This window comes from Macaca mulatta, chromosome 6, assembly GCF_049350105.2.
Source record: "Macaca mulatta isolate MMU2019108-1 chromosome 6, T2T-MMU8v2.0, whole genome shotgun sequence".
Classification (NCBI taxonomy): domain Eukaryota; kingdom Metazoa; phylum Chordata; class Mammalia; order Primates; family Cercopithecidae; genus Macaca; species Macaca mulatta.
The window spans coordinates 101,444,573-101,472,477 of NC_133411.1; the positions used below are offsets into that span (position 1 = coordinate 101,444,573).

The 27,905-nt window shown below is 38.3% G+C and overlaps 1 protein-coding gene across 8 annotated transcripts in view; it reads right to left on the reverse strand.

Annotated features, from left to right (window-relative positions):
- The window catches only part of MCTP1 (multiple C2 and transmembrane domain containing 1), a 596,052-nt gene that overhangs the window by 372,183 nt on the left and 195,964 nt on the right, over positions 1 to 27,905 (reverse strand). For 4 of the 8 annotated variants that reach the window (XM_078004990.1, XM_028850085.2, XM_078004989.1 and 1 more), the window contains exon 1: positions 14,262 to 14,482. The exons of the other annotated variants lie outside the window; for them this stretch is intronic. In XM_078004990.1, the coding sequence (XP_077861116.1) occupies positions 14,262 to 14,318 (57 nt within the window). In that variant the 5' untranslated portion in view covers positions 14,319 to 14,482. Of the gene's footprint in view, positions 1 to 14,261; positions 14,483 to 27,905 lie in introns of those variants that run through there. 8 annotated transcript variants of the gene reach the window in all.

The window sequence follows — 27,905 nt, forward strand, 5'->3', positions numbered from 1 at the left end:
CACATGCTAAGGAGGGGTGGGAGTGGGGGGATCGGAAGAGGTTGGTCAATGGGTACAAAGTTATAGACAGCCGGAATAAGTTCTGGCATTCTATCGCACAGTAGGCGAGTATAGTTAACAATGTATCATATATTTCAAAATATCGAAAGGAGGGGATTTTGAATGCTCTCACCACAAAAAAGTGATAAATGTTTGGGGTTATGCATTAGTTAATTACCCTGATTTGATTATTATACAATGTATACATGTATTGAAACTTCACATGGTATCACATAAACGTGTGTAATGATTGTGTCAAAAATATAATACAACATGAAAATAAATGATTTAGAAAGGAAAAAAATTGGCATTATTCATAGATTGTCTCTATAGTAAATCCAAAGGGATTTACAACTAATATATTAAAAGAATAACTAACTGAAAGATACAATTTCTAAACAGAAATAAACTAAGATACATTTACTATTAACCTATAAAATATGCTTACATATACTTTTAAATATTTTAAATATAATTTTGTTAGAACATACTTCAATGTTTTTAAAATTAGTTTCTTTTCATTGATGAATAATAATTGTGGATATTTACGGGATACACTGTGAAGTTTTGATCTACATATACACTGTGGAAAGATTCAGTCTAACCTTTCAATCACCTCACTAACTTATCTTTTTTTGTGGTGAGAATATTAAAAATTTACGCCTTTGACAATTTTGAAATATACAATAATTATTAATGTCACCATGCAGTGCAATAGATCACTACAACTTATTCCTCCTAACTGAAAATTCGTACTTTTCATCAACATCGACCCTTTCCTCATTATTCTGGCACCCTCCTCCCAGCCTCTGGTAACCACTTTTCTACTCTCTGTCAAACAATCTATTTCTTAAACTAAATATGAAAAATAAATCATTAAATTAACTTGATCTTTCAACAAGGTCTTTCTGTTTTGATAGAGAAAAAGAGGCAATTATTCTATTCTATTAAATTTATCATTATCCTATTTAAATCAAGTTAAAATTAATACTATATTCAGCAAGAATAGAAAATGAACCAAGGCACATTTGACTCCAAATTTCTCAAGGGCAAGAGAATGTCTTGGGTAGGGTTTTCTCTGAGAAATATCCAATGAGAGAATATAGATTTGATTCACAGAAAAGAAAGAGCGAGAGAGAGAGAGAAGAGAGGAGACAGAGAAAGAGAGACAGAGATGGCGGGGTATGAAGGTATGTTAATAAAAGAGTAAAATACTTAATTCCAACAGACAGTAAATATAGGAATCTGATAACAATTTTTTTTTCAAAGGAAATGAAAAAAAAAAAAAAAAACCCAGGTACAGTCTAGTCTAATACGTCAACTTCCTCAGAGGCAAATGACAGATGTGAAGATACCTTGCAGCTTTCTGGGTTAATTTCCTATAGTGTCTAACACTCTGGGACACTTGGAGAACAGTAAATGTTTCAAGCCGTCAAGGACCTGATTGGCGGGGATCTGTTTTCTATTTAGTTCACTTCCATTTCCTTTGCTGTTCCCAGCAGCTTTCTCCATGTCGGTTTGCATTACTATGGTTTTCACGATTGGGTCAAAAAATAAAGCTTTTATGCCTGATTAAACACCGAGCTAACACACTTTGTCAGTCATTTCCACTTTGAAATTTATGTTTACTGCATTTAGTCTGTCCTTTCCAATCTTACCATACAGGATCTGCCAAAGAAATTATAAAAATTTTACATAATATTGTACCTAGGAACATTATTTAATATCAATAGTAGTTTTTTATAGCTAAAAGCAAATTAGGCTTTGCTCCAGGGGAAGATTGTGAGCAGGTATCTTTTTTTTTTTTTTTTTTTTTTCCTGAGAGAAGCTGTGAAACAACAGAACAGCCTGTGCCACATACATAATTAAAACAGATGTTCTCAATCTTAATTTTCAGACCTAATTTTGACAGCCAAAGAAATGTGCTTGACTTTTGTATAGTCACATATTTTCTCTCAAATTTGCCCTATTTTTCTCCTCACCCACTATGACTGCTCAGAAACAAAGGGTGGGGTGATGGTGAGTTACAATGCAGCTGCAAGGACTGTCAAATTATTGGTAGGTAGGGGAGTGGAAACAGTGATGAGAGAAATTGACCATCAACTATCTTTAAAGTCTACATAGCATAAACATTTGTATGTACTCCTAACTTTGCAGATGACACTTTTCATTAGGGTCTTTCATGATAGAAGCCAAGTTTAGCGTATCAAACATAATCAAGTAATTGCTTAGAAGCACCTTTCCTTAGTCAACCTAGCCTTTGGGACCATAGTTGTTTTTTTTTGTTTGTTTTTTTGTTTTTTGGCAGAATAACATACAGTGTACAGAAATATGCTACATTTTGATGACACAGGCCAGGAGACTTACCTGCAAGGGCACAGAATCTGTCTGATATGCTTGTTGATGTATGTGTGTGAAAATAGAAAGCATACAAGTATAACGAAGCTCTGTCGCCCAGGCTGGAGTGCAGTGGCACGATCTCGGCTCACTGCAAGCTCCGCCTCCCAGGTTCACGCCATTCTCCTGCCTCAGCCTCCCGAGTATGTGGGACTACAGGTGCCCGCCACCACGCCCGGCTAATTCTTTTTTTGTATTTTTAGTAGAGACGGGGTTTCACCGTGTTAGCCAGGACGGTCTCGCTCTCCTGACCTCGTGATCCGCCCGCCTCGGCCTCCCAAAGTGCTGGGATTACAGGCGTGAGCCATCGCCACCCGCCGACCCTCCCTTTCTGTAGGTGCTGCCAGCAGCTTGGAAATTACAAACTTTAGAAACCACAACAGGGCAAGAACTATCTTCCTGTTCTCTGTGGTGGAGTCTGGCTTTTTCACGCCCTTGTCAAGGCACTCAGTTGTTACCCAGGTTCTCTCCTTACCCATCCACCAGCACCAGGTCCATGGAAGGTCTACTAGGCCACAGTCCCAGGCCACATCTGCTGTCAGGCTACCCTGAGCCCAGCTTGCCTCTCACCCTCTGAGGAAGGAGCAGGAGCTGGAGTGTTGCTGCTGGCAGTGTCCCTGCTTTCTGCAGCCTCAGCACGGCTGGCCCTGCGGCAACTGGAGTGCTACACCTGCTCCAGCCTGCTCTAGTTCTCTTCTTCTTTGTCAATGGAGTTCCAATTCTGCAGTACAGATTGGGGGATACCTTTAGGGCGCTCCAAACCTCTCAACAACCACAGCCACTCTGATTCCTTCATAATTGTTCTCAACACTCTGAGAACTGTTTCAAACCCAGTCCATTTAAAACCATTCTGGATGCTGGTCCGGTTCCTCTCAGCAAAGCCCAGTGTGGTCTGATCCAAATCCAAGCACGACTCCTGTCTCCTTTGCCTTGGGAAGTTGCCCTGAACTGCCTTGGCCCAGAGAGCAATACTCAGGAACTCACCAACTACCTACCAGGCTTTGACCACGTGTGAGACTGGGGCAGACTATCTAGAGAGAGGATTACAAAGGCAGGCCCAGCTGCGGCTTGGTGAATTCATCCCGAAGTAGTTCTATTCCCTAAGAGGGAATGCAGAAGTAGGAACCACAAAGTTTAAGAGGCAGATAAAGCTCATTCTGATCTTAACTAGGGACTATGTGGGAGGGGCTGACTTTGTTAAGGTGGTTGGGAGAGTTGGGAGAAGAGGCTGGCACCTCTCAGTGGGGAGGTGGCAATGTATTGGTTCGAGGGAAGTTCCATGGGATTAGGGTACCGTGGGATGAACCTATTCCTAAGATGTGGAAGCAGAAAATCAGAGCCAAGCCAAATGGACTGGAACAAAGGGGAAGTGAGAGGAAGGGTGCTTATCCCTGGAGAGAAATGTTGAACAAAGCAGATCTGAGCAGCAATTCACATACAGAGCATACTCGTGAAGCAGCAATTCACATACAGAGCATACTCGTGAAGCAGCAATTCACATACAGAGCATACTCGTGAAGCAGCAATTCACATACAGAGCATACTCGTGGCCACGGGGATCCTCAGCTAACCTGGGCATACCTGTGACACCAGATCTGGAGCTTGAGGCAGCATGTGCAGCCCACGAACTGCTGTCTGAGGTACCAGCTGGCTTGGTAGTCGTTGATTAGGAGACAGGCTGGATCAGAATCTCCTGGAGACTTTTGGTGCTGCTAGATGCTGTGCTGGGTACTTTACATACATTTTCTCTAATCCTCACAAACTTTCAAACAGCAGGGAAACCAAAAGTAACTCTACATATCCTTGGTCTCAGCTTAAAAGTCACTTTCTCAGAGAGGACATCTCTGAGCCAAAAAATACAAGTTAACTTCCCCTTTTATTCTCTGTATCATTTTCTACTTTTGCTGATGTCCCTCAGTACAGCTTATAATTTGATATATCATGAGTGATATTCATGATGATTTGTTAACAAACATTGGGTCCATTTCTCCTCCATAGTTTCTGGGGGCACAAGCTCTTAAAAAGATTTTTGTGTCCCTGAATGCAAGGGGCGAAATGCAGTGAAATAATCAGTGCATTGCATGTAAACATAGAGATCTTGTAGACTGAAAGTTTCACTCTGTAAAACTGTGGCCACTGCACAGACTAATGTATCTAAGAACCAGAATGGCATTCATACTCACGTAAATGAGACTGTCTTAAATACAACTTAACACTGACTAGAGTTTTGTTAAAATCTGGCAATCACACGCTAGGGATAAGTGATATATTTTACTTCTCTGCTAGGCTTCCAAGAAAACAATAGGTAGAAATATATACATGTAAAAGTCCATCTAGAGGAATTTTAATAGATCCATGAAAAAAATAAATTTTCCTTTAGAGTAAACAAGTTTAACTGTTATACAGGATTCTTAACTATTAGATTTCTCAGACTCTAATATGAAACAATATCAATTTTCCTGTGTGTGTGGGGGGGGTGGGTGGTTGGGAGTTTGTTGGCAAATTGATGCTAAAGCATATTTGGCTTTGGTTCTGGAAGAACCAATGTACCCCATCTCCTATCTAGAGAGTTTGACAAGTTGCTCCTGTATTTCAGTAAAACCAGGATCAAGAAGCATTCTGTTGGCTCTGGAGTAGAGTAAGTCCTACCCTCTTAACCCTAATTGGATAAACACTAAACAAAAAAAATTACATAAGGCTGGGGGAATATAAACAAGAGCAAACAAGAGCTTGTAAAGATTCCAATAAACCACTCTACTAGTCACATTCACCCTACACAGTACAAGCTTTTTCAATTTTTGCCCAAGACTGTCTCACATGAATTGATGGCTCTACAGACCATTAGACTAGTGTTGGCTTGAATTATGATCATGTGAAAAAGGCTTGTGCATTGATCATGTGAAAATATTGGCAGCGCAAAGGGGCCAATATTATACTCTGCATCTAGACCTATGGTTACTAGTTCCAAAGAAGATGTTTTCATTCTCATTTTAGGAGGAGGAAACTAAAACCCACAGAGGTCAAATAATATTCTCAAAGTCACAATGTATGTTTGGAGCTAGATTCAACTTCAACTGTTCTAGCTCCAAATTTGGACTCTGCTTAGCAACTTTTTTTTTTTTTTGGAGATGGAGTCTCACTCTGTTGGCCAGGCTGGAGTGCAGTGGCACGATCTCAGCTCACTGCAAGCTCCACCTCCCCGGTTCATGCCATTCTCCTGCCTCAACCTCCCGATTAGCTGGGACTACAGGCACCTGCCATCAAGCCGGGCTAATTTTTTGTATTTTTAGTAGAGACAAGGTTTCACCGTGTTAGCCAGGATGGTCTTGATCTCCTGCCCTCGTGATCCGCCCGCCTTGGCCTCCCAAAGCGCATTTAGCAACTATTTTCACTGGAGGCATGGAGGACCTTTTTCTCAAGCCCTGTGCCACATGGTCCACTTTGCTCCTTGTTACAGCTCATCACACTAGCCCATGGTCACAATGAAGCTTGCAGGGCCTTCTTCCAGCAGCCCAGCTAGCCTGTACAGCTGATTGTTCTCTTTTTTTTAGGGAGTTAGTCTTAATTTTCTTTCAGTCTTGGGCATAGGCAGGACCATGTCCACAATGTGGCACTTGCCAAAGCTATTCTTTGGTTAGCAGAATCTCAGCTTCCTCACCTCATTAGACTTCTCTCATCCAGACTCAAGTTTCAACTTCTCTTTGCTGCTGAGGCTTGGCTGGGAGCCTCTGGCTTAGGATTAAGGGTACCCATTCATTGCTGCATTTTGTGACTGTTCTCCCTTGACACCGTCCCCCACCATCTCCTCAACCTTACTGAGTATGGAGTGGGGAAGTGACTGATTGCACCTTGACTAGACTCCCAGCATAGGGTGTTCTGAGAGTTCACCTATGTCTTTCCAAGCGGTTATGCCCATACTCAAAAGGTTTCCCCAAGATATGGAAGAAGACAGTGCTAGAATGTGGGAGCACACTAGATATGCTACAAAAAGGTAAAGTTGAAAGGGAATGGCAGGAATATGGAACACGCAGGAGCTCAGGTGCCTTCCTTCAGTGTTTCCTCGTTGATGCCCTGGTTGTTGGCATCATCAGACCCTCTCCTTGAAGTCTTTTCTTGGTGCCCCAGGTTTTCTTAACTGGAAATGTGCATTAGAATTACCTGGCCTTTTCTTAAAATTTACATTCTTGCTCACGCCTGTAATCCCAGCACTTTGGGAGGCTGAGGCGGGTGGATCACGAGGTCAGGAGTTCAAGACCAGGCTGGCCAACATAGTGAAACCCCGTCTCTACTAAAAATACAAAAAAAAAAAAAAAATTAGTCAGGCATGGTGGCAGGTACCTGAAATCCCAGCTACTCGGGAGGCTGAGGCAGGAGAATGGCTTGAACCTGGGAGGTGGAGCTTGCAGTGAGCGGAGATTGTGCCACTGCACTCCAGCCTTGGGGACAGAGTGAGACTCCATCTCAAAAAAGTAAAATAAAAAGAGAGAAAAAAAATACATTCTTGGGCTCTACCCATGACCTAATGATTGAGAATCTCTCAGGTGTAGGCCTGGGTACATGTAGTTTGAGCAAGATTCCCTGGTGAATCTGCTTCACCATGCAGCTGAAGAATCGCTCTCCTGTAAGGTGAAGGCCAAGCCCCTTAGCACCGTCCACTTGAAGGTGTAGAGGACTGAGCACTTTGAAGTGCTGCTGCTTGGGTGTGGCCACCCAACTTCTGGAGGGGCCACCAAGAGAGGGCTGGCAACTCCTAGGGCATTACTACTTTGATGATAAAGGCATAATATACTGTTTAGTAATCGATTGCCATTTATTTTGCTAACCGATTTGGATAGGTGTATACATTTTTAGTAATGCAATGAATTGTATTTATGAAGTTTGAACATGCATTTATTTTTAGGATCTGGAAAGTTGGAGCAGGTAGAGAGGTATAACCAATCTTAGATGTGCGCAAGCGGTTAAATGTGGACCTATCTGTGTGATTACAAGTATATCTGCAGTGCCAAGTGAATAAAAATGAAGGCAAACTTTCAGATATGAGGGGAAGCTTCCAGGTAGAATCTGTGGTTCTACCTAGGGCATAAAATATGTCCTTCCAAAAAATATGGCTCAAAAAAATGTTCGTGTCCAAAAGGAAATTAGGTCAAGCGTAGATCGATTTATACTGTGCACAATTAACATTTTAATAAGCAGGAAAAATGAATGCAGAATTTAAATACTAAATTCAGATAGGGATACTCATGTTGACTGATGCTGTAAAAAGATTGCAGAGCTACATGACAGCAACCCCACACCCAGCTTGGCTCTGTCAGGAGCTGGCTATATAATTTTAGACAAGTCATTTAATTTGCCTGTGGCAGAATATTTTTTATTTGCAAAATGAGAGGGTTGAGTTAGTTGATCTCTAAGGCACCTTGTACTATCAACATTTTGTAAATATGAATTATACACTATTCATATATGAGCCCATATTGATAATGGCTCAACTTCTCTTTGCTGCTGGATGGATGGATGGATGGATGGATAGACAGATACATGGATGGCTAGATGGATGGATGCATTAATATTATCAATATTCATATAAATATTTCCTATTCATACACTATTCATATTCATACACTATTCATATTCAATTAAACATTATTCATATGAATTATACACTATTCAGGGTAAAGAAAGAGATCATGGACATTTTACAGCTGGTACAACACTTTGAAGTGCTTTGACTCATTGAACTGAACTTTTAAAATCAAAGTGATGTTTGGTTTTTAGTTAACTTTCTCCTTAATTTTCGTTTGTAAAACTTCAATTAAAATTGTAAAATGTAAAAATAATCTCTCATGAAAACTTGCACAAATAATAGATACAATGAGGCAGAGGTCACAATATAATGGGAAGAATATATTAATGTGGCAAATATAGTTTTCAGTCCTTAATTTCTGAAAAAATTAATGTCTGATATGTAAAAAACACCCAAATGGAGACGCTGCCCTTTGTTTTAAAGCTCCTGCCATGTGGTCTAAAACCTGGGTATATTTTAACCTTATTTAGTTAGATTTGATGAGATAATTTTATGTAAAAATTTTATCTTTGTTTCTTCCCCTTAGAAAACTTTGAACAATAACTTTCTTAACACTTTCTCACAAAAGTGACTATTGCCATTATCAGTGGCTTCCTAGTGGTAATGTGGATACTTTTGGAATTGTTACATGACTTTCAGAAACTCTTGAATGTTCATATGCTGTGTGATTTTTCAATAATTTAAAACCAGTAATAAGGCTACAGAGACTTCTTCTGTCTGGTGTGTTAATGATTCTTTGCAGCTATTTACACATTTAAAGTACAGTGATCCCTTTATTTTCAGGAAATATGTTAGAACACCCCCAGTGGATGCCTGAAACAGAGAATTGTACTGAACCCTATATATGCTATTTCTTTCTATACATGTATACCTATGATAAAGTTTAACTTATAAATTAGGCCCAGTAAGAGATAATAGTAACAATAATAAAATAGAAAAATTATAATGTTATATTATAATAAAAGTTATATGAATATGGCCTCTGTCTCTGTCTCTCAAAATATCATACAGTACTACGGGTAACTGAAACCTTGAAACGCAAAACTGCAGATAAAGGGTCAACGAGTACTGTACACACTTGCCATGAAACATTCATTCGTTTACGTTAAGCATAACATTTTTCAAACTCTAGACATGAGTTTAGTGAAAATTTTCCAGGTGGATTAAACTTAGAAGTAATTGTTTCAGAATTGATTTCAAGATTCACAGGAACCATTGAGTTGAAAAACGAAAAAAGAGAAAAGGAATTCCTATATTGAAATAGTTCATAGACTGTTGGAAATATGAGAGGGGTCAGAGAACGAGTCCTTCACTGTCGAACATTAAACCTGAGTCTCAGACTGTAGTTATGTGGAGTTAAGGTTTCCAGTGGGCCAGGGTAATGCTGTCCACTGATTGTTGACTTGGAACATGCTATTTCTAAGTGAGGGAAATCACCACCAGAAAACAGTGAGCCACAGGAATCAAATGTATTTCAAATAACACAAGGCCTCTGTACATAAAGGAATAGAATGTCCTCAAACTGTGAAAATATGCTATTTTGTTTAGGGGTGGGGGAAAATCTATATGATAATTGTTTTTTTTTCTTTTTTCTTTTTGTTTTTAATGACTCCTTTGGGTCAAAGCCAAATGCGTAATTTTCCCAGTAGAGTTGTTTCCATTGTCTAAAGTTTTTGATCCTGTTTAGTTGTGCTTGATCAAGTATTTTTACAGGAAAATATTCTCTGTATTCCCTCCCTGCCTTGTAAACTTGAAACAATAACATCTTAATACCATCTCTGAAACTTGCAGAATTTCCTAACTCAAGCCCTTAGTCACCTTCCTTATTTTGGAAATGATCACTCACAATTGACTAATTGTGCCAAATAAATTTTGATTCCCAGACTTCTTATTTGAGTTCTCTGATAAAATATTGTGGGGAAAAAAGCTGCCATTCCAAAATGGAAAGAAATGCTATGCACTTTTGTAAACAAGTATTGAAAAATGATCTTAAAAATACCTTTCTTTTTTGATATTTTGCCATAATTGTTTCTTCTGCATCTTGGTTATTTTCTTCATAATAAATTAATTATAAAATAGTCAAAGTTTAACAATTCTCATTAACTTAGGTGTTCAAATGTATTTTGACCTTTTAATTTTATCGCACCTCTATCTGTCTCTCTTTTTCTCTGCGTATGAATAATGTGTATAAATATATATGTATGTATCTGCATACATTTAGCTTTTGAATCGATGAAGTAAATCAATTATGGTTCATTATATATAATTTTAAAAACTAATATGAAATAGAAGAAAGGCTTGTGGCAAGAAATGGCTTATAGCTGTGTTCATTCCACATTGAAAACTATCAGACAACAAAATATGAGATGAACTAAGGAAAAAACTCTTTCACATCTCATACATCATTCCTCTGGGACCACATTTTCTAGTCTCGTCCCAATCCAGTATCAGGTACATGAGTCATGACTCAGAACAGATATGGGAACACCTTCATTTATCCCTACAATCCATCCATCCATCCATCCATGTATCTGCCCATCCATCCATCCATCCATGTATCTGCCCATCCATCTATCCATCCATCCATCCATCCATCCATCCATCCATGTATCTCTCTATCCATCCATCCATCCATCCATCCATCCATCCATCCATCCATCCATGTATCTCTCTATCCATCCATCCATCCTGCCATCCATCCATTCATCCATCCATCCATCCATCCATGAATACATCCATCCCTCCATCTTGTTTGCAAGACCTGATAAAACAGGAAGGTTTGAAAGCCACCCAAGAATTTCAAAGATAATTTGTGGAGTCTCTAGGGAAAGCAAATCAAAATGGACCTGGTTGTATAACAGACGTAAACTTCTCCATTCTACAGTTTGTTCAATGCGCTCCTTCCCAAATAATGACTTTCACCAGGAAATGTTTAGGGAATGAACAGAAAAAAGACAGATGTGACATTAATCTTCTATCAAAACACAAAATTCCCTAAAGCTTTCCTGGGACTGTATCAGATAACTAAATATAGACTGAAAACTGTTTCTGCCCCACCTGCACATCAAAAACAACAACAAAAAAGGGAAATCTTTTGTATCATCACAGACTATGATCACCTAGGAGAGCTCTCAGTTATGTATGCTCATTCCAGACACATTTGTGTTAATAAAAGCCCCCATCTTACATAAATTCCAAATAACTTCAGTATATTTCTGGCTCATAAAGGCCTGGGTTTCAATAAGAATAAGAATGTTGCAGTTATTAAAATGATTAAATGTAGTAACATTAAAAAGATGTATTTTCCTCTCTGTAGTACTTTATAGAAGTCATTTCAAATTACTAAGACCAAGGGATTCTAATAGAAGGTGGCATAGAATGTAGTTAAGTATCTTGGCTCTGAAGCCTGACTACCTAGGTTTAATTCTGGTTATTCTACTACTAATTGTGTGATGTCAGGAATAAGTCACTTAATTTCCTTGTACTTCAGTTTCTCCATCATTAAAAGAAAATAATAATAATAATAATAATAGAACCCATACCTCATAAAGTTGCTGTAAAACAGATAGTTCATAAATAGTTATTATACAGTCTGACTTAAATGCTAGGCATTACTATTACTTTCATTTTGGAGAGAAATCCCTGTGGAGGGAGATTTGGAACTTGATTTGGTATATTTCAGTATGCTGTAAGTTGCTGTGAATAAATATTACTAATCCTATCCCACTAGTGAAATGACTCAAGCAAAGGGAGACTAAGTGACTAATTTGAGTATCTCAACTAAATTAAGATGGAATTAAAGCCCAACAAACCATCTCCATAGCTTTCCTACTTGGGTTTATCTCAGGGGGATATGCATTACAAATCTCAGCACTTATAACAACAGACTCTCCTGGCGAGTTCAAAATGCTTTATCTACCTTGATGTTCCCAGTATCACTAACATTTACTAAGCACCTATGGGAAGTATGGGACTGTCATCTAGCATCACAGTGTTTCCCTACTCTGTAGATAGAAAAACAAAATCAAAAGAAGACAAGGGCTTCATTGTCACTTCCAAAACTAGAGGTTTTCTCTGATATTACAAAGAAGTGTTGATTCTTCCCACTGCACTCCTTATAGCCCGGGGTTTTGTCACATAGACCACATGCTATCTCACTGCATTTATATTTAGCAAAGATTGTAAAAGATACATGCCTATTAATTCCATCTGTTTACCTTCGTCTCCTAATGATCATGTAGTAGATTTCTATAGTTCTTGGAATCAAAGCAAACATGAACTTTATTACAAAGCAGAGCTAGGATTTATTCATAAGATAGCATGATGATAAATTCCACTTATCTCTTGAAACTATACATTGCAGCACAGGATATGAAGATAGCATACACTTTTCATAAGAGTTATATTTTTTATTAAAATAAATGCTGACCATGTTATGAATTTTTAGGCATAAAGAATAACTTTTATTAATATCACCAACACAAGAAAACTTTTAATTGTCTTCTAAATCTTAAGTTAAGAGATTTTAAAGCAAAGTTTTATTTTCAAATCTATCATGTTCACTGGTATAGCAGAACATATGTCATTAACTTCTCTAATTGTGAAAAGTCATCTTTTTCTCTTCTCATAGCTCTGAAAAAGAGTACAGTTATATAAATATAAAATATCAGTTCAATTCTAACAGAAAGGATTGGAAGTTCATTGGTTGTTTACATTTTTCTTTTTTCTCTTTCAAAGGTAAGCTTTGGAGAAATCTCTTTTTGCTAATCACTTTCAACAAATACAGTGTATCAAAACAATCTACCATACCACCTCCAGTTTTGAAAGATGCAAAATCTACCACTGTCCTTTAAGCATTTGTACTTTTATGGCTCAATTCCCAGAGTAAAGATTTGGACACTTGTACTGTGGCAATAGCTAAGAAATTGCAAAAGTCAGATGTTACATTTTGATAATCACTCCACAAATCCATGCTCCATCAAACTAGACCAAACAGAGAATCCTTAGCCCACAAAACCTGCAAAGGAAGCAGTATTCTCCAATTTGGAATACCGTATTCTCCAATTTAAAATACTGCCTTCGAATATGTTTGGAAGTTGAAATAATTTCAATTTCTACTCCAAAGAAGAGGAGAATCATGACATACCTCCCATCAGCTCATTAACCCCTTGACCTTTGCAAAAACATGAATTATTGAATATATATCTAATGAAAAGTAATTTCCATGTTTTAGTTAGAATCTAGCAACTTTGTAGTGGTTATAATTTTGAATAGAAATGAAGCAATCTCCAAGCATGATAGTAAGTCAATTAAGAAGTACCAAAGTATTCATAATGCCAGCCATTAGCAGACACATTTTTGAAAACCTCAAGTCATTAATATCTTGCTCATTCAGTTATAGCTCTCGAAACCAAGGAATTTAAAGGCCTTAAATATGAGTATGCAAAGTTATGTGGATACCAAATACCACTTTAAACACTGATTTGATGTTATTTCTTCAACCAATATAAAGCCAAGACAATATTCCTGTGTCACCCCAATCTTTGAATTAGCTTTAAAAGCAAGAATTTGAAAAATAAACCTCTCATTCATTCTCTATCCACAGATTTCTCTAGCCACACAATTCGTATGACTGCCTCCAACAGCAATTGAGAAAGTAGGCAGTGATAAACAAGCTCATACAATTTTAAAACAAACAGAATAATCAGAAGTTTCTAAGTATGCTTGCCTTTCACTTAAATGGAAAGCCAAATGTGAAGGGTCCAGAGGCTTTCACTAATTTTCCACTTTAAACTTTCTAATAATTACTAAGCCCACTTTTTATTTCAATAGAAAAATATAATTATTGAGCTATAATTATTCAAAGATAATCATATAAATCTGATACATGTTTCACCTTTAACTGAGATCATAGGGTAGCAAAAGAAATATAAGAAAATAAGAACCTGACAACTACTAAATCCTTAAAAAAAAAAAAACCAAACCAATATAAAGCTACTACAATGTTTCCATTTCTCAGGCACTATATTTTTCATTAAAAATGATCATAAAAGGAATATCAATGTATTATACTATGTATCTCACAAGTAGATTATACCGTAAATTAAAAATTATCTGTATTAGAATCCCAATGCAACCTTCAATACCCCGTGAGAAGGCATTTTTTCTAAGGTACAATCATATACCTAAACTGCCACATTAAGGCTGCCACAATCCAATGAGTAAACCAAAATATGTTACTTACCTTATTACAAATAAATGGCAAATTGCAGGCACTTTTCAGCTTGCAGCTGTCTAGCATAGTTGATTAGAAATGAACAAAACATCTTTCACTCCAGTGAGAGAACTGCATATTTAGACTTGCCTTTCTTCACTGAATACTGGCAAAAGAGGCTGTTCACCTCCAAGTGATAGCAACAGCCCTGCACGGAGCACTTGCTGCTCTGCACAGCAGCGACTTGGAATGAAAGTAAGAAGAACCCGTGATGTTTAAATAACGTAGCTTTAGATTCACAGGATATGACTCAACTCTCAAACCAGTAGGGGAAGAGTTTCCCATTGCAAAACTGTTAGTACAGATTACATAACAAACATCATATCTGGGGTCCTAAAATACTCACATTAAATATTAAAAACTTCACCTGCTAAATCAAACGTGCAGTTTTAGTAGCCAACCTCTTCCCCATGGCAAAAGCCACAACAGGAAATGAGAATAACAACACTGCACAAAGAAAACTATTCTGCTTGTTCTCTGCAGTGAATTAATTTAATGTTATTAAGGGTGTGAGAACTTGCCAACATCTCCCAGAAAGACATGTAAAAAAAAAGGAACACTCAAGTCACTAACATTCCCATCAGTATGAAAACAATTGTAGAAGAAAATTCTGTTTTAACATGCAAGAAGTGGCATGCTTTACTAACACAATAGAATCTCCCTCAGTAAGTAGAGAATGGAAATAGATCTTCATGCTTTGCTGCTGCTGTTTCCCACAGAAATCCTTTCCGACGCTGTCATTACCTTGTGCTGCTAGCTCTGCCTACCTCACCAACTCAGAGTCCCCTTTTATTTGTTTTGTGAACCCTTCTAAAGGAACACGACTAATGATACAACTCCTCTAGTAAATGTGGCAATTTTACATGCTTTCTCCAGCACATGTTATACCTTAACCCTGAGTTGTATTAGCTTGATCAATATTGAGTTATTATATTTGGATACCTCGGTCAATAAATATTATAGACATAGATGCTTGGAGAAAAGTCTACTACATAAATTCACTTGCCATCAGCCTCTTCAAGGAAAAAAAGCTGAAAAAGTCCATGTTAATAACAGTAAGTAGGCTGAAACTAACTAGAACACGGCTGTTAGACATATACAGTGAAGCATACATGTAATTTAAAATATTTTAGTAGTCACATTAAAAAAGTAAAGAAACATTAATTTTAATAATGGTTACCCTAGTATGTCTAAAACATCATCATTTCAACATGTAATAATTATAAAATTATTAAATGTTTTATCATTTTTGTACTAGTGTTGGAGATCCAGGATATGTTTTGCACTCGTGTTACATTTCCACTGGAGCTAGCCATATGCAAGTGTTCAATAGCCACACATGGCTAGTGGCTACCATATTGAATAGCATAGGCCTGAGGTTCAAGGTTCATTTTCAGTCTTCAGGTGGTGGTTCAAATATTCTCTTTCCAGAACATTTAGGAAGGTCTTCCCTGACTACCTTCCCTGAAGTAACCTTTTCCAATTACTTTCTATCAGATGATCTTTTTTATTTCCTTTATAGTACATCACAGTTTAAAATGTTCTTTATTCATTTGTTTACCTATTTATAGTCTGTGGTCTCTAACAAGAATGTAAGAAACCTGAGGGCAGGAATTTTGTTTCAACAGGCTATTGACATGGTCATCAATACATAGCAGAATTTAATCAAAAAATTATTTAATAAATGAATAAAATATGGATTTTTTGCTATGTTTTGGGAAATAATATAAAATTAAGAAATATGTTCCTCATATCACTGAATTTTCAGCAAATACACTGAGCAACACTTTCTTGAATTGAGAAATTGTCCCCTTTTTAGAATATTAATGATCTTCCATATATAACATGTTTCATTATCATATGCAATGCTGTGAAACAACATACTCGTTTCATTACTCTAGCAAATACTTAGAACACTTTAATCCCAATGATGTAAATCTGGACACCATTAGGATGTCTATTTATCTCCTATTTACAAAAACGTAAAATCATTGCATACTATGCACAGAGCTACAACGCAGGGGTCAAGGATGGGCATGTGACCCACGCTGGTCTAGTAAGCATGCCAACCTCTCCACTTTTGCTAACATTGAGAAAGAGGTTAAGTTTGTAGAACATTAAGAGTAGAACTGCTGGTTGTTGTATCTGGTACCACATTGTCTAAAAATTGTCTAAAAATGAGGCTGATGATGAGAAAAACAAAGTCAAATACATGAAAGGCAGATTCCTGATAATACTACTGTAATTACCAGATAGTGTTATCCATTAAGTCACATTTGCCCTTTACTGCAATGATGAATATACTGGAATGTTCACTGGAGAATTACAGTAGTCAAAACAGGAAACCATGCAAGGAGCCCTAAACAGTGAAAGAGTTAAATAAATAATGGGTTAATCATACTAAGGAATACTACATAGTTATTTTCTTTTAAAGAATCAGGTTATCTAGATGCACTGAGATGCATAGCTCCCTAAAAGATATTAAGCAGAAATAACATATTGTAAAAAAATATATTATCCCAGTTATGAGTATATACATTTTTATATGCATATTCACAGAAAAGGGCCCAGAAAACTGCACACCAACTGTGGACACATGGTTAGGTCTGGGAAAGAGATCTGAAGTAAGGAAGTGATGGGGGACAAAGGGAGATCAATGTTTTGCTCAGTTTATTACCTCCTGCGTAAATCTTGTAAAATAAAAATGAATTAATGTATTCCTTAGGTATTTGAAAAGAACATGTTACATTTAAAAATATTTTAATATTTTTTATTTCCATATTTTGGTACATTGTACTCACTAAGTGGACTACTCTCCTTTACTATTTTTTAAAACAATGTAATAGAAATGATGGTGCTCTTTTCTGTCCCACTCTCCATTCTTTACCAGCCCCAATTTATGAATACTCCAATTTTTCAGTCTGGTTAAAGTGAATGCCAAAGACAGAAAAGAGAAAAAGAAAGGGCAGAGAGAGACAGAGACAGGAAGCTGCATTAGAATCTCCAATGTACCTTCTAAAACTGGCCAAGGTCTTCGGGTGTTTTTTTTGTTTTGTTTTTTGTTTTCTCCTGTTGGCCACCTGCAAGCAATTTTATTGGCTTTATAAAATACAGCTTGGATTTATTCAACTGCAAACATATCAACAGTCCAATGTTTATAATAATATGCTTTATATTAATTTAGTCTTGGATCAGAGTAAACAAACTTTTTTATTAACAGCTCACTGAAACATTTCAGGCTTCTGAATTGGGTATAACAATTGCTTTCCTAATTAACTCAAAATCTAAACCTTTTGTTGCTTTTTCTGGCTTGCTCTAGTCCTTAATCTTCACATTTTTTAGGCATGCTCATCACATCTTCTGCTTTTGTATTCCCTTAGATTTCCACAGTTTCAACCCCTTTTTAAAAATGACACAGCTGAAGGTGCTTAGAGTCTGAAGCAAGAGTAAGGGCTGTTTGACTTTTAGTATGACTAATGAGGATCTGAATTTATACAGTGTTGACAAACTGATGCCTGTTTGGCTCTATTTTATTCTCTAAGCCCACTGATCCTAGTAACTTAAACCTCCTACATGGTCTGTTGACACCCTCCTTCCATTCTCCTTGCCTCTACTTAAAATTATGCCAAATTTGCTTCCGATTTTCTGGAAGAAGTAAACCATTATATTATTAGACACATCTAAAACCTCCATATATCTTTACCTATCTCATCCTTTCTTCTCTCTCCAAAAGTAAACGCCCTCCTGGGTTGGCTTGTATCATTACTGTATATCTTTTATAATACATTTTATTATAATACTGTATACCTTTTATAATACTTTTTATTAGATATGTGTATATCCATAAACAAGATATTATTTTGCATGTTTTATTCTTTATACAAATATAATAGTGTATAGATCCTTTAAATCTTTCTTTTTTGCTTAGCATTATCTTCTTAAGATTTACATGTGGTTCTGCTTAGTTTATTCATTCTAACTGCTGTATAGCATTCCAATTTATGTATCCATTCTCCTATTAATAGACATTTAAGTTGGTTCTAATTTATTACTGTTATAAAACTATTATAATTCTTGTACATGTGCATGTATTCGTCTAAAGGTGAATATCTAGGAATGGAATTGTGGGGTCATACGATATGTACACCTTCACCTTTACTAGATATTTCCAAACTGCATCCCAACATAACCAGGCTAGTTTACAATTCAACCAACAGTGTATAAGAATTTTTGTCACACCAAACTCTTGTAAACAATCTCCATAGTACTGATGATCCAAGATGCTGAAATACCAAGGGTCTTGATATTTCTGTTTTTTGTTTTTGATTGGCATCAAGTCTCAATGTTTTAATTTGGATTTCCCTGATTACTACCAAAGTTCAGTATTTTACCTTATTATTGGCCTTTTTTTCTATTGAGTTATTTGCCTTTTCCTGACAAATATTTAGGAGGTCTTTGTAATATTTTAAATATTACGGTTCTATTCCTTTGTCAATTACATGAGTTATAGATATCACCCTTCTGTGTATATTTTTACCATTGTTTATAATGTCCTTTGCTGTTTTTTATTTTTAAATTTGTGGTTTAATTAAAAAATTATTTTTTCTCAGTTATTTACCTATAATTCTTGAGTCAAAAATATAAAAATTAAATGTTCTTTGGTCATTATTCATGAAGCATTACCAACAATAATGTTAGATTGCGTATCTAAAGGGGAACTGAGAAAAATTTATATTTCTTCTGAGTAGTTCAATTAATCCTTACAGGGTAACTGCTATGTAACTCATACAGTATTAGAGGTTTCAAACATGAAGCAGACCATAGAATCAATACATACATTTATGGACTAATTGAAGAAAAAGACTTGCAAGCAGACTGATGATGATGATGATGAAATGGAGAAGTAACCATGTGCCAGAGGTTGTGCTGATGCATTATTTAATTTTACAGTAGTGTAAATAAGATGGAGTAAATGTTAGTGTAAGAAATACAAACAAGATGCTGTGGATACAGAGAGAAGAGAATATGTTATAACCTTGCATCCTAAAGATCATTCAAGATATAAAGTGGTCAAATTTGAGGTAGTATGAACCTGTGAGATATAGTAAGACCTTGAAATGACATTTCTATCTTCTCAAGTCAATCTATTTTCCCAAACCAATAACTCAGAGATTAACTGTCACTTATTTAGAAAATTGGTAAGAATTAAAGTGGGAACAAGTTATTCATTTGAAGAAAAAAATGCTTTCTTGAGAGACAAGTTCATTTTTTACAATCAGTGATCAAATCACATAATGAAATTTTCTCCATTTATTAGAGATGGTGAAAATTTAAAAGCCCATAGTCCTTAGGAATCCTAACAAATGGTGCATATATCTTCCTGTATCTGATTATTAATTTATAACATCAAAGTTAAAATAAACTCTTGTTCCTTAAAGAAATCCCATGGTAAGTACATTTGCAAACAATGCATCCAAATGTATCTCTTTTGTAAACACAGATGTTCACATGATGTTTCTCTGTAGCTCTACAAAAAGTTCAGAAAGTGAGAGGACTTAATATTCTTCAGCCAGGAGGAAGAAAGGGCTCTTGATCTAGAAATAGAGAAGCATGGCCAGCAATGTCACAGATTTCCTGAGGCAGATTAGGGGTATCCCACTTCCTTGAGGCTATGAAGTTTACACTTCAGGCTTCGTATCACTGTAACCCTCTACGACTTGCAAACTAAGATGTGTTCCCCTGCTTAGGGGTGACAGTAAATTTGAAAATGAGAAAATAAGACTGCCATCTAAGAATTAAACTTTGAAATAAATATATAGCAGGTCAGCACATAGATAAATAAAGGCAACTTTAATTGTCAGAAGGGTGCAAACTCAAATGCCTGAAGGCACAAGCATTACCTGTAGGTAATGCAGATCAATGTCTTGGACCTGGCAGAGACCACAGTGAACTGAATGAAGGCAGCACTCAAATTTCCTTTAAAGAAGACAGTCTCTGCTCAGCTCCAGATGGTTGATCAGATGTGGGAAGGGGTTAGATCTCTGGATTTTTTCAAGAAAGGCTACAGCTCTGGGTTGTTACATGAATATTCCTGATTGAGACAAACAAAAGCTTTTAAAGGCCAGATGTGTCCCATGGACAGTCCGTCTCAGACCAGCAAGTAGACAAAAAGCAGCCTTGGAAGTAAGCACAGGCAGTAGCCACGGAAACACTGGGGTAGGGTTCTAGAGGCATGCCCCTCCCTATTATGGCTCTGCTTCTCTCATTCCATTACACCTATGGGTCTGAGAACAGTCTGCCCTTCTGATTCCATGCTCACCAAGCTGCTTTCTGATACAAATATGGGAGCCTATCTGGCATGTCTTTAGGGAAACCTTGTTTAAAACTTGAGGGAGTTGAGGAGCAACTCAGCAGCTAGGTCTCTCCTTATAAATTAATAAACTGACAGCCGGGTTAGTGATTTGCTCCCCATGTGGTCTGCCTACAGGAGCAAAATGCGCTGGGTGGGAAGATGAGCCACCCATCTTCAGCTGTTTCACTTCTCATTGTAAATGGAAACATTGGCATTCTGATTTCACACATTAGTTGTATGAGCTTCATTAATATGAGTCCAGTTCTGGAGGACAGATGGGTTCTGAAGCTGCTGACAAGTGTGGTTTCTGGGCCCGTGGGGCTTTGGACCAGACCATAGACAGTGGGAAATTCCCTAACACAAGGCCACCCTACAAGGCCCGCTGGGATCTTAAGTAATTGATCTAGCTTCTCACTTACTCTCATTCTAACCCCGTGGCCATTCATTTCAAAGCATCCTTATCTGGGTCTCTAGATGTCCAGAAATGAATTTGAAATGTGAAGTTAAGAATTGAAGATACGCCTTAATGAAAAGGGCAGAGAACTCACAGCAACTAAAAAATATGTGTTTGTAATCATTGGCACCATGGAGCAGGCACTCTGCTATGTGCTTGCCATAGATCATCACACTTAATCCTCAAAGAAACTCTGTGAAGCAGGTACTACTCAGAGCAATTATTCTGTCTTACAGACTGATGCTTACGGAGGTGAAGTAATTTGACCATACGTACACAGCTAACAAGTAGCGGAGTTGGGATTAGAACCTGCATCCTCAAACACTATAACTTGTTTTCTGTACATGGTACTTTATTTCACTATTTGTACACCAAACATGCATTTTGCATTTACTATTAGATACTGTTCTAACTACTTTACCAACATTAACTCATGTATTCCTCATAATAAGCCTATGAAATAACACTAAAATTTACCCCATTCTGATAAGGAAACTGAGGCAAAGAAAGGTTAAACAACTTGCCCAGGATTATACAGCCAGGAGGGGACACAATCAGGATTCAAACTCCATCATTTGGGCTCCAGAGTACTCATTCTCAGTCCCTGTGAAACTCCACACAATGTTCCCTAGGAAGAACTGGTAAAGATTGCAATTTAAATAATTTCAGTGCTATTGTAGGCAAAATTTTTCAGGAGGATGGATGGCAACCCAAGGAAAAGAAATCATTTATGTCATATCATTCCTCTTTATTATATACCAATTAGAAAAACTGCAATTCTTCTAAATTTAAGAACTACAGAGCAAGTAACCACCATAAAATACTATAAACCTGGATATAGTTATTCTTAGGCGATACATCTGAGGAGGGTGACAAATTTTAGGTTGCATCTTTTTTTCCCCTCACTGTTGCAGGGGAAATGAAAAGAGAATTTTTTATTTCTGCATTTATAAATCCTAGGAGGTAAACATTGGAATACTTTTGAGAAGTCTAAAATCAAGCACATATTCCAGAGTTTAATTTGAAAGTCATTTTCTCCTGGAAACAAAGCAAGTTTAATTTCAGAATCAAAATGCACGGAACATAAAGAAGTAGATGTGGATACCTCCTACTTTGAACCAAACTTTCAGTTAAAATGGAACTTTTGGATCCATAAATTGCCAACTTTTATTAAGAATAATACTTTGGAATCGATTGGATAAAAATAACACCTTCTGACTCATATTTTAAATGTGAAGGAAAGTTTTCTATTTAAATAGTGAGGAAAGGCCTCAGTGGTTCCTATACCACTTAAACAATCCAGTGTAGACCCTTCCAGCCAGAGTCTAAAGAGTTAACTTAAACCTGAATCCAGAAGGTCTCTCTCTTTAAGTCCTTAATCTGCTGTTTTGTTCCCGTCCCGTTTAATGTAGTTCATGAACTCTTTCCAGAAACTGCCATCCTGAGAGATACAGCATGTTGCAGAACTAGCTCATAAACTGTCACCATGAAAAAGAAATAATACCTATAATACTTCTCTTCTTTCAGCCTCTCTTCTCCACGAACAGTCCAATCGCTTTTGCTCAACACAATTTATATAGTCTGGTTATCAAAATGTAGCTTAGTCCCCTAGCGATGTGACTTTCCTGGTCTCATGGCTGATCGAATTCTCGACACAGCCCCAAACTCAGGCCTCTTCCCAGGGCCCCATCTAGTTCCATCTTCAGGTCTCTTCTCGTTCTTTCCTGCTGCTCCTTTCATTCCTCTCCACATCATGAAACAATTTTAGGGATTTTTAAGCAAATGTCTGAGGCAATATTGCATGGCAGTTAAGAGAGGATGTTTTAAAATCGGACTACTTAGGCATAAATTATGTCTCTGCCAGTTACCTACTGTGTTTGTTATTACCATCAACATTATATGTTTAATTTTGAATCACTTAACGTTGAGGTGAGAAATAAAGCATAGTTTTAAAAATTCGTAAATACAAATTAGTTAGCTTTCTTTTTGGCCAATATTTCAATTAAAAAAATAGGTGCTAATACAGTCAGCAAATCAATTAGCTATTATATTTTATGCACATTCTTGAATATCTGTGGGCTGTTCCTTCTCAATCTTCTTTGTTTTCTTCTCCTACTCCCTAAATGCTGTTGCTCCAGAGGAATCACTCCTTGGCCCTTGGCTTTTCTGCTGGAAAGCAGAGGTCCCCAGACTTCACGAGGCAGACCACGTATTCAGTGCACAGACACACATGGAGTTGTGTGGCACACAGGCAATCACATGCCCACTTGAAGGGCACTGACGTTGCTCCACTCTACTCATCGCTGCTATGTGGGATTGTAGGACCAGATTTTCTAATTTTCAAGACCATGTAAAATACACAGTTTAAAAAATATTGTCATAATGCTTTGGCTGTCCAGATTCAACCTGAAAAATCCAACCTAGGATGACATCTGCTTTATATTCTCACAAAGTAATCTTCTCCAGGTCCATGGCACTCATCACTATCCCTAGTCAGAGTGCTCCCAGGTCTCTGTCTTTAGCCCAGATCTGAGCTCTCACCTGTATATACTGACAAAGTCAGCGAGCCCTCTGCACAAGGCACTGGGACACCAAAGATGACTGATATATTAGGTTGGTGTAAAAGTGACAGCAAAAATCGCAATTATTTTTGCACCAACCTAATACAAATGCAGCCCCTGCCCACAAGGGGTTTACAGTCTATCAATCAAATTACTTCCTAGACACCTCCATCCGGAGATGCTCCTGGCACCTCAAACTAACACTGCCATCCCACTCCACACCTTTCCCCCAACCCCAAACCTACTCACCCTGGTATCCCCTTCCTTATTTCTATGGAAGGCTGTTGCCCAAACCAGAGACAGGAAATTCATCCAGAATCCCTCTTTTACCGCTAAGAGCTAATTGTTCCCCGAGGCCTTCCCCTTCAATGCCCTGTCCACCTCTCATTCCCAGGCATGACTTTCCATCCTTCATTTCACTTCTCTACTCATAATTCCTTGCAGGAACTACTGCAATTACCTTTTGTGTCAATTTTTGAAACATATTTGAAATTTTTATGACATTCCTTTCCTCAAGAGGGGGGGTCTATCTCTTCTCTCCCTGCTTGAAACTCACATGGCTTTTGTGATTGTTTTGACCAAAAAAGTATGACAGAGGTGATGCCATATGACTTCTGAGGCTAGAACATAAAAAGTTGTGCAGTTACCCCCTTACTCAGTGGAACAGTCTCTCTCGAAGCCTTTAGATGCCCTATCTGGAGGCTGCCTTGCTGTGAGGAAGCCCAACTAGCCCTGACACCACAAGAAGAAACGGAGGAGTGTGGACAATCCTGAGCTTTCACAGTTTGTCCCACAACTGTTTCAACTCTAGCATCTATCTGACTGCAACGACATGAAGGACATTGACTAGAATCCTCCAGGCAAATCTTTCACACATTCCTGACTCAAGATTTTGAATAAAATAAAATGATAGTTTTAAGCTCCTAGGTTTCAGCTAATTTGTTATAAAACAATAGTAGCCAAAACAGAAATGGGGTTTACCATAACACAAATCTAAAATGTGTGTCATTGTGTCTGGAATTGGTGGGTTCTTGGTCTCACTGACTTTAAGAACGAAGCCGCGGACCCTTGTGGTGTTACAGTTCTTAAAGATGGTGTGTCCCGAGTTTGTTCCTTCAGACGTTCAGATGTGTCTGGAGCTTCTTCCTTCTGGTGGGTTCATGGTCTCGCTGTCAGAAGTGAAGCTGCAGACCTTCGTGGTGAGTATTACAGCGCTTAAAGGCAGCACCTCTGGAGTTGTTCGTTCTTGGGGGAGGACGGGTTCCTGGTCTCACTGGCTTCAGGAGTGAAACTGCAGACTTTCCCCATGAGTGTTAGAGCTCATAATGCCTAGACCCAAAAAGTTGGAAGCGGCAAGACTTATCCCAAAGAGCAAAAGAACAAAGCTCCCACAGTGCATAAAGCCACCGAGCAGATTGCCACGGCTAGTTCCAGCAGCCTGCTTTTATTCCCTTATCTGGCCCCACCCACATCCTGCTGATTGGTCCATTTTACAGAGAGCTGATTGGTCCATTTTACAGACAGCTGATTGGTCCGTGTTGACAGAGTGCTGATTGGTGGGTTTACAATCCTCGAGCTAGACACAGAGTCACAGAGTGCTAGTTAGCTAGATACAGAGTTAGCTAGATACAGAGTACCAACTGGTGTATTTACAAACCTTGAGCTAGACAAAGAGTACTGATTGGCATATTTACAAACCCTGAGCTAGACCACAGAGTGCTGATTGGTGCATTTATAATCCTTGAGCTAGACACAGAGAGCTAGAGGGCAAAGTTCTCCAAGTCCCCACTAGGTTAGCTAGATACAGAGTACTGATTGGTGCACATAGGATCCTCCAGCTAGACATAAAAGTTCTCCAAGTCCCCATCCAGTTCAGGAGCCCAGCTGGCTTCACCCAGTGGATCCTGCACCAGGGCTACAGGTGGAGCTGCCTGCCAGTCCCGAGCCTCGCCTGCACTCCTCAGCCCTTGGGCTGTCAAGGGGACCAGGTGCCACGGAGCAGGGGGCGGCACCCATAGGGGAGGCTCATGCAGTGCAGGAGCCCACCACAGGGGGAGGAGCTCAGACATGGTGGGCTGCAGGTCCCCAGCCCTACCCGGCAGGGAGGCAGCTAAGGCCCTGGGAGAATTTGAGTGCGCCAGCGAGCCGGCACTGCTGGGGGACCTAGCGCAACCTCAGCAGCTGCTGGCCCGGGTGCTAACCCCCTCACTGCCCTGGGCCGCACCGCTGGCCACTCCATGTGCGAGCCCGCCGAGCCCGCCCCCGCGCCAGCCAGAACTCACACTGGCCTGCCAATGCAGCCCCCATTCCCACCCGCGCCTCTCCCTCCGCGCCTTTCCCTCCACACCTCCCAGCAAGCAGAGGGAGGCGGCTCCAGCCACAGCCAGCCCAGAGAGGGGCTCCCACGGTGCCGTGGTGGGCTGAAGGACTCCTCAAGTGCCCCACGTTGGGCTCCCAGGCTGAGGAGGCACTGAGAGTGAGGGCTGCTAGCACATTGTCACCTCTCATCATTAAGACTGAGACAGGCAGTAAGTGGAGGCTGAAAGGCCCACAAGGAAAGTCTTATGGGAGGAAGTTGGTAGAAGTTAGTTAAAGGCTTCGAGGAAGCTGTCAGCAAAGGCTCAAAGGGAAGTGAGAAAAATGTTGCTGGAAGTTAAAAGAAAGGGGTCTCTTATTATGTAGAAGCCGAACATTTTGCAAAACTATCATTTGGGATAAAGTGGAAATTAGAAATATATCTAATGAATTTGATGATCTAGCTAAGGAGATACGTGGTTTCGTGTTTTTTTCATTGTTGTTGTTTTATTTTGTTTTGTTTAGCTGCCTATAATAAAATGCAAGAGGAAAGAGATGAGCTAAAGAAAAAAATTGTTAAATATAATTAAGTTAGAACTTGCTGCGTTAAAAAACAAGAACAACTAAAAGAAACTGTTTCTTATTCTCAGCCTCTCTGAACAGCAAGTAATTCTCAACTTAAGAAAACACTCTGGGATATAGGCAGAGGCTGGTTAACAGATACCAAAGTCCAGCTAGATAGGAGGAGTAAGGTCTAGTATTGTGTAGTAATATAGGGTGACTAAAATTAGCAACAATTTATTGTATATTTTCAAATAGCAAGAAGCATGGATTTTGAATGTTCCCGACATAAAGAAATGATTAATGTTTGAGGTGATGGATATGTTAATTGCCCTGATTTGATCATTACACATTGTATAGATGTATCAAAATATCACACTGTACCCCAAAAATATATACAATTATTATGAGTCAATTAAAATTAATAATGAAAGCAAAAAGAAAAAGAAAAGGTGAAAGAAAGAACACTGTGAATACACCTTTTCAAAAATAATAAATAAAAAGAAAGGCTTTAGGCCAAAGAACAATCCAGGTTGAAATAATATCCTTTATTAAAGTTTCAGAAAGATCTAAGGCAGTGGCTCCTCAAACTTTGAGGTAGACAATGGACCTCTAAGAATCTTAGGAGTATGCTTCACAAATTCTCTCCATTAAACAATTGGTCTTCCAGGTATCTTAAGGATGTTATTTATTTACTTATTTATTTTTATACTTTAAGTTCTAGGGTACCATGTTCACAATGTGCAGGTTTCTTACATATATATACATGTGCCATGTTGGTGTGCTGCACCCATTAACTCATCATTTACATTAGGTATATCTCCTAATGCTATCCCTCCCCACAATAGGACCCGGTGTGTGATGCTCCCCTTCCTGTGTCCAAGTGATCTCACTGTTCAATTCCCACCTATGAGTGAGAACATGCGGTGTTTGGTTTTCTGTTCTTGTGATAGTTTGCTGAGAATGATGGTTTCCAGCTGCATCCATGTCCCTACAAAGGACATGAACTCATCCTTTTTTATGGCTGCATAGTATTCCATGGTGTATATGTGCCACATTTTCTTAATCCAGTCTGTCACTGATGGACATTTGGGTTGATTTCAAGTCTTTGCTATTGTGAATAGTGCCGCAATAAACATACGTGTGCATGTGTCTTTATAGCAGCATCACTTATAATCCTTTGGGTATATCCCTAGTAATGGGATGGCTGGGTCAAATGATATCTCTAGTTCTAGATCCTTGAGGAATTACCACACTGTTTTGCACAATAGTTGAACTAGTTTACAATCCCACCAACAGTGTAAATGTGTTCCTATTTCTCCACGTCCTCTCCAGCACCTGTTGTTTCCTGACTTTTTAATAATGGCCATTCTAACTGGTGTGAGATGGTA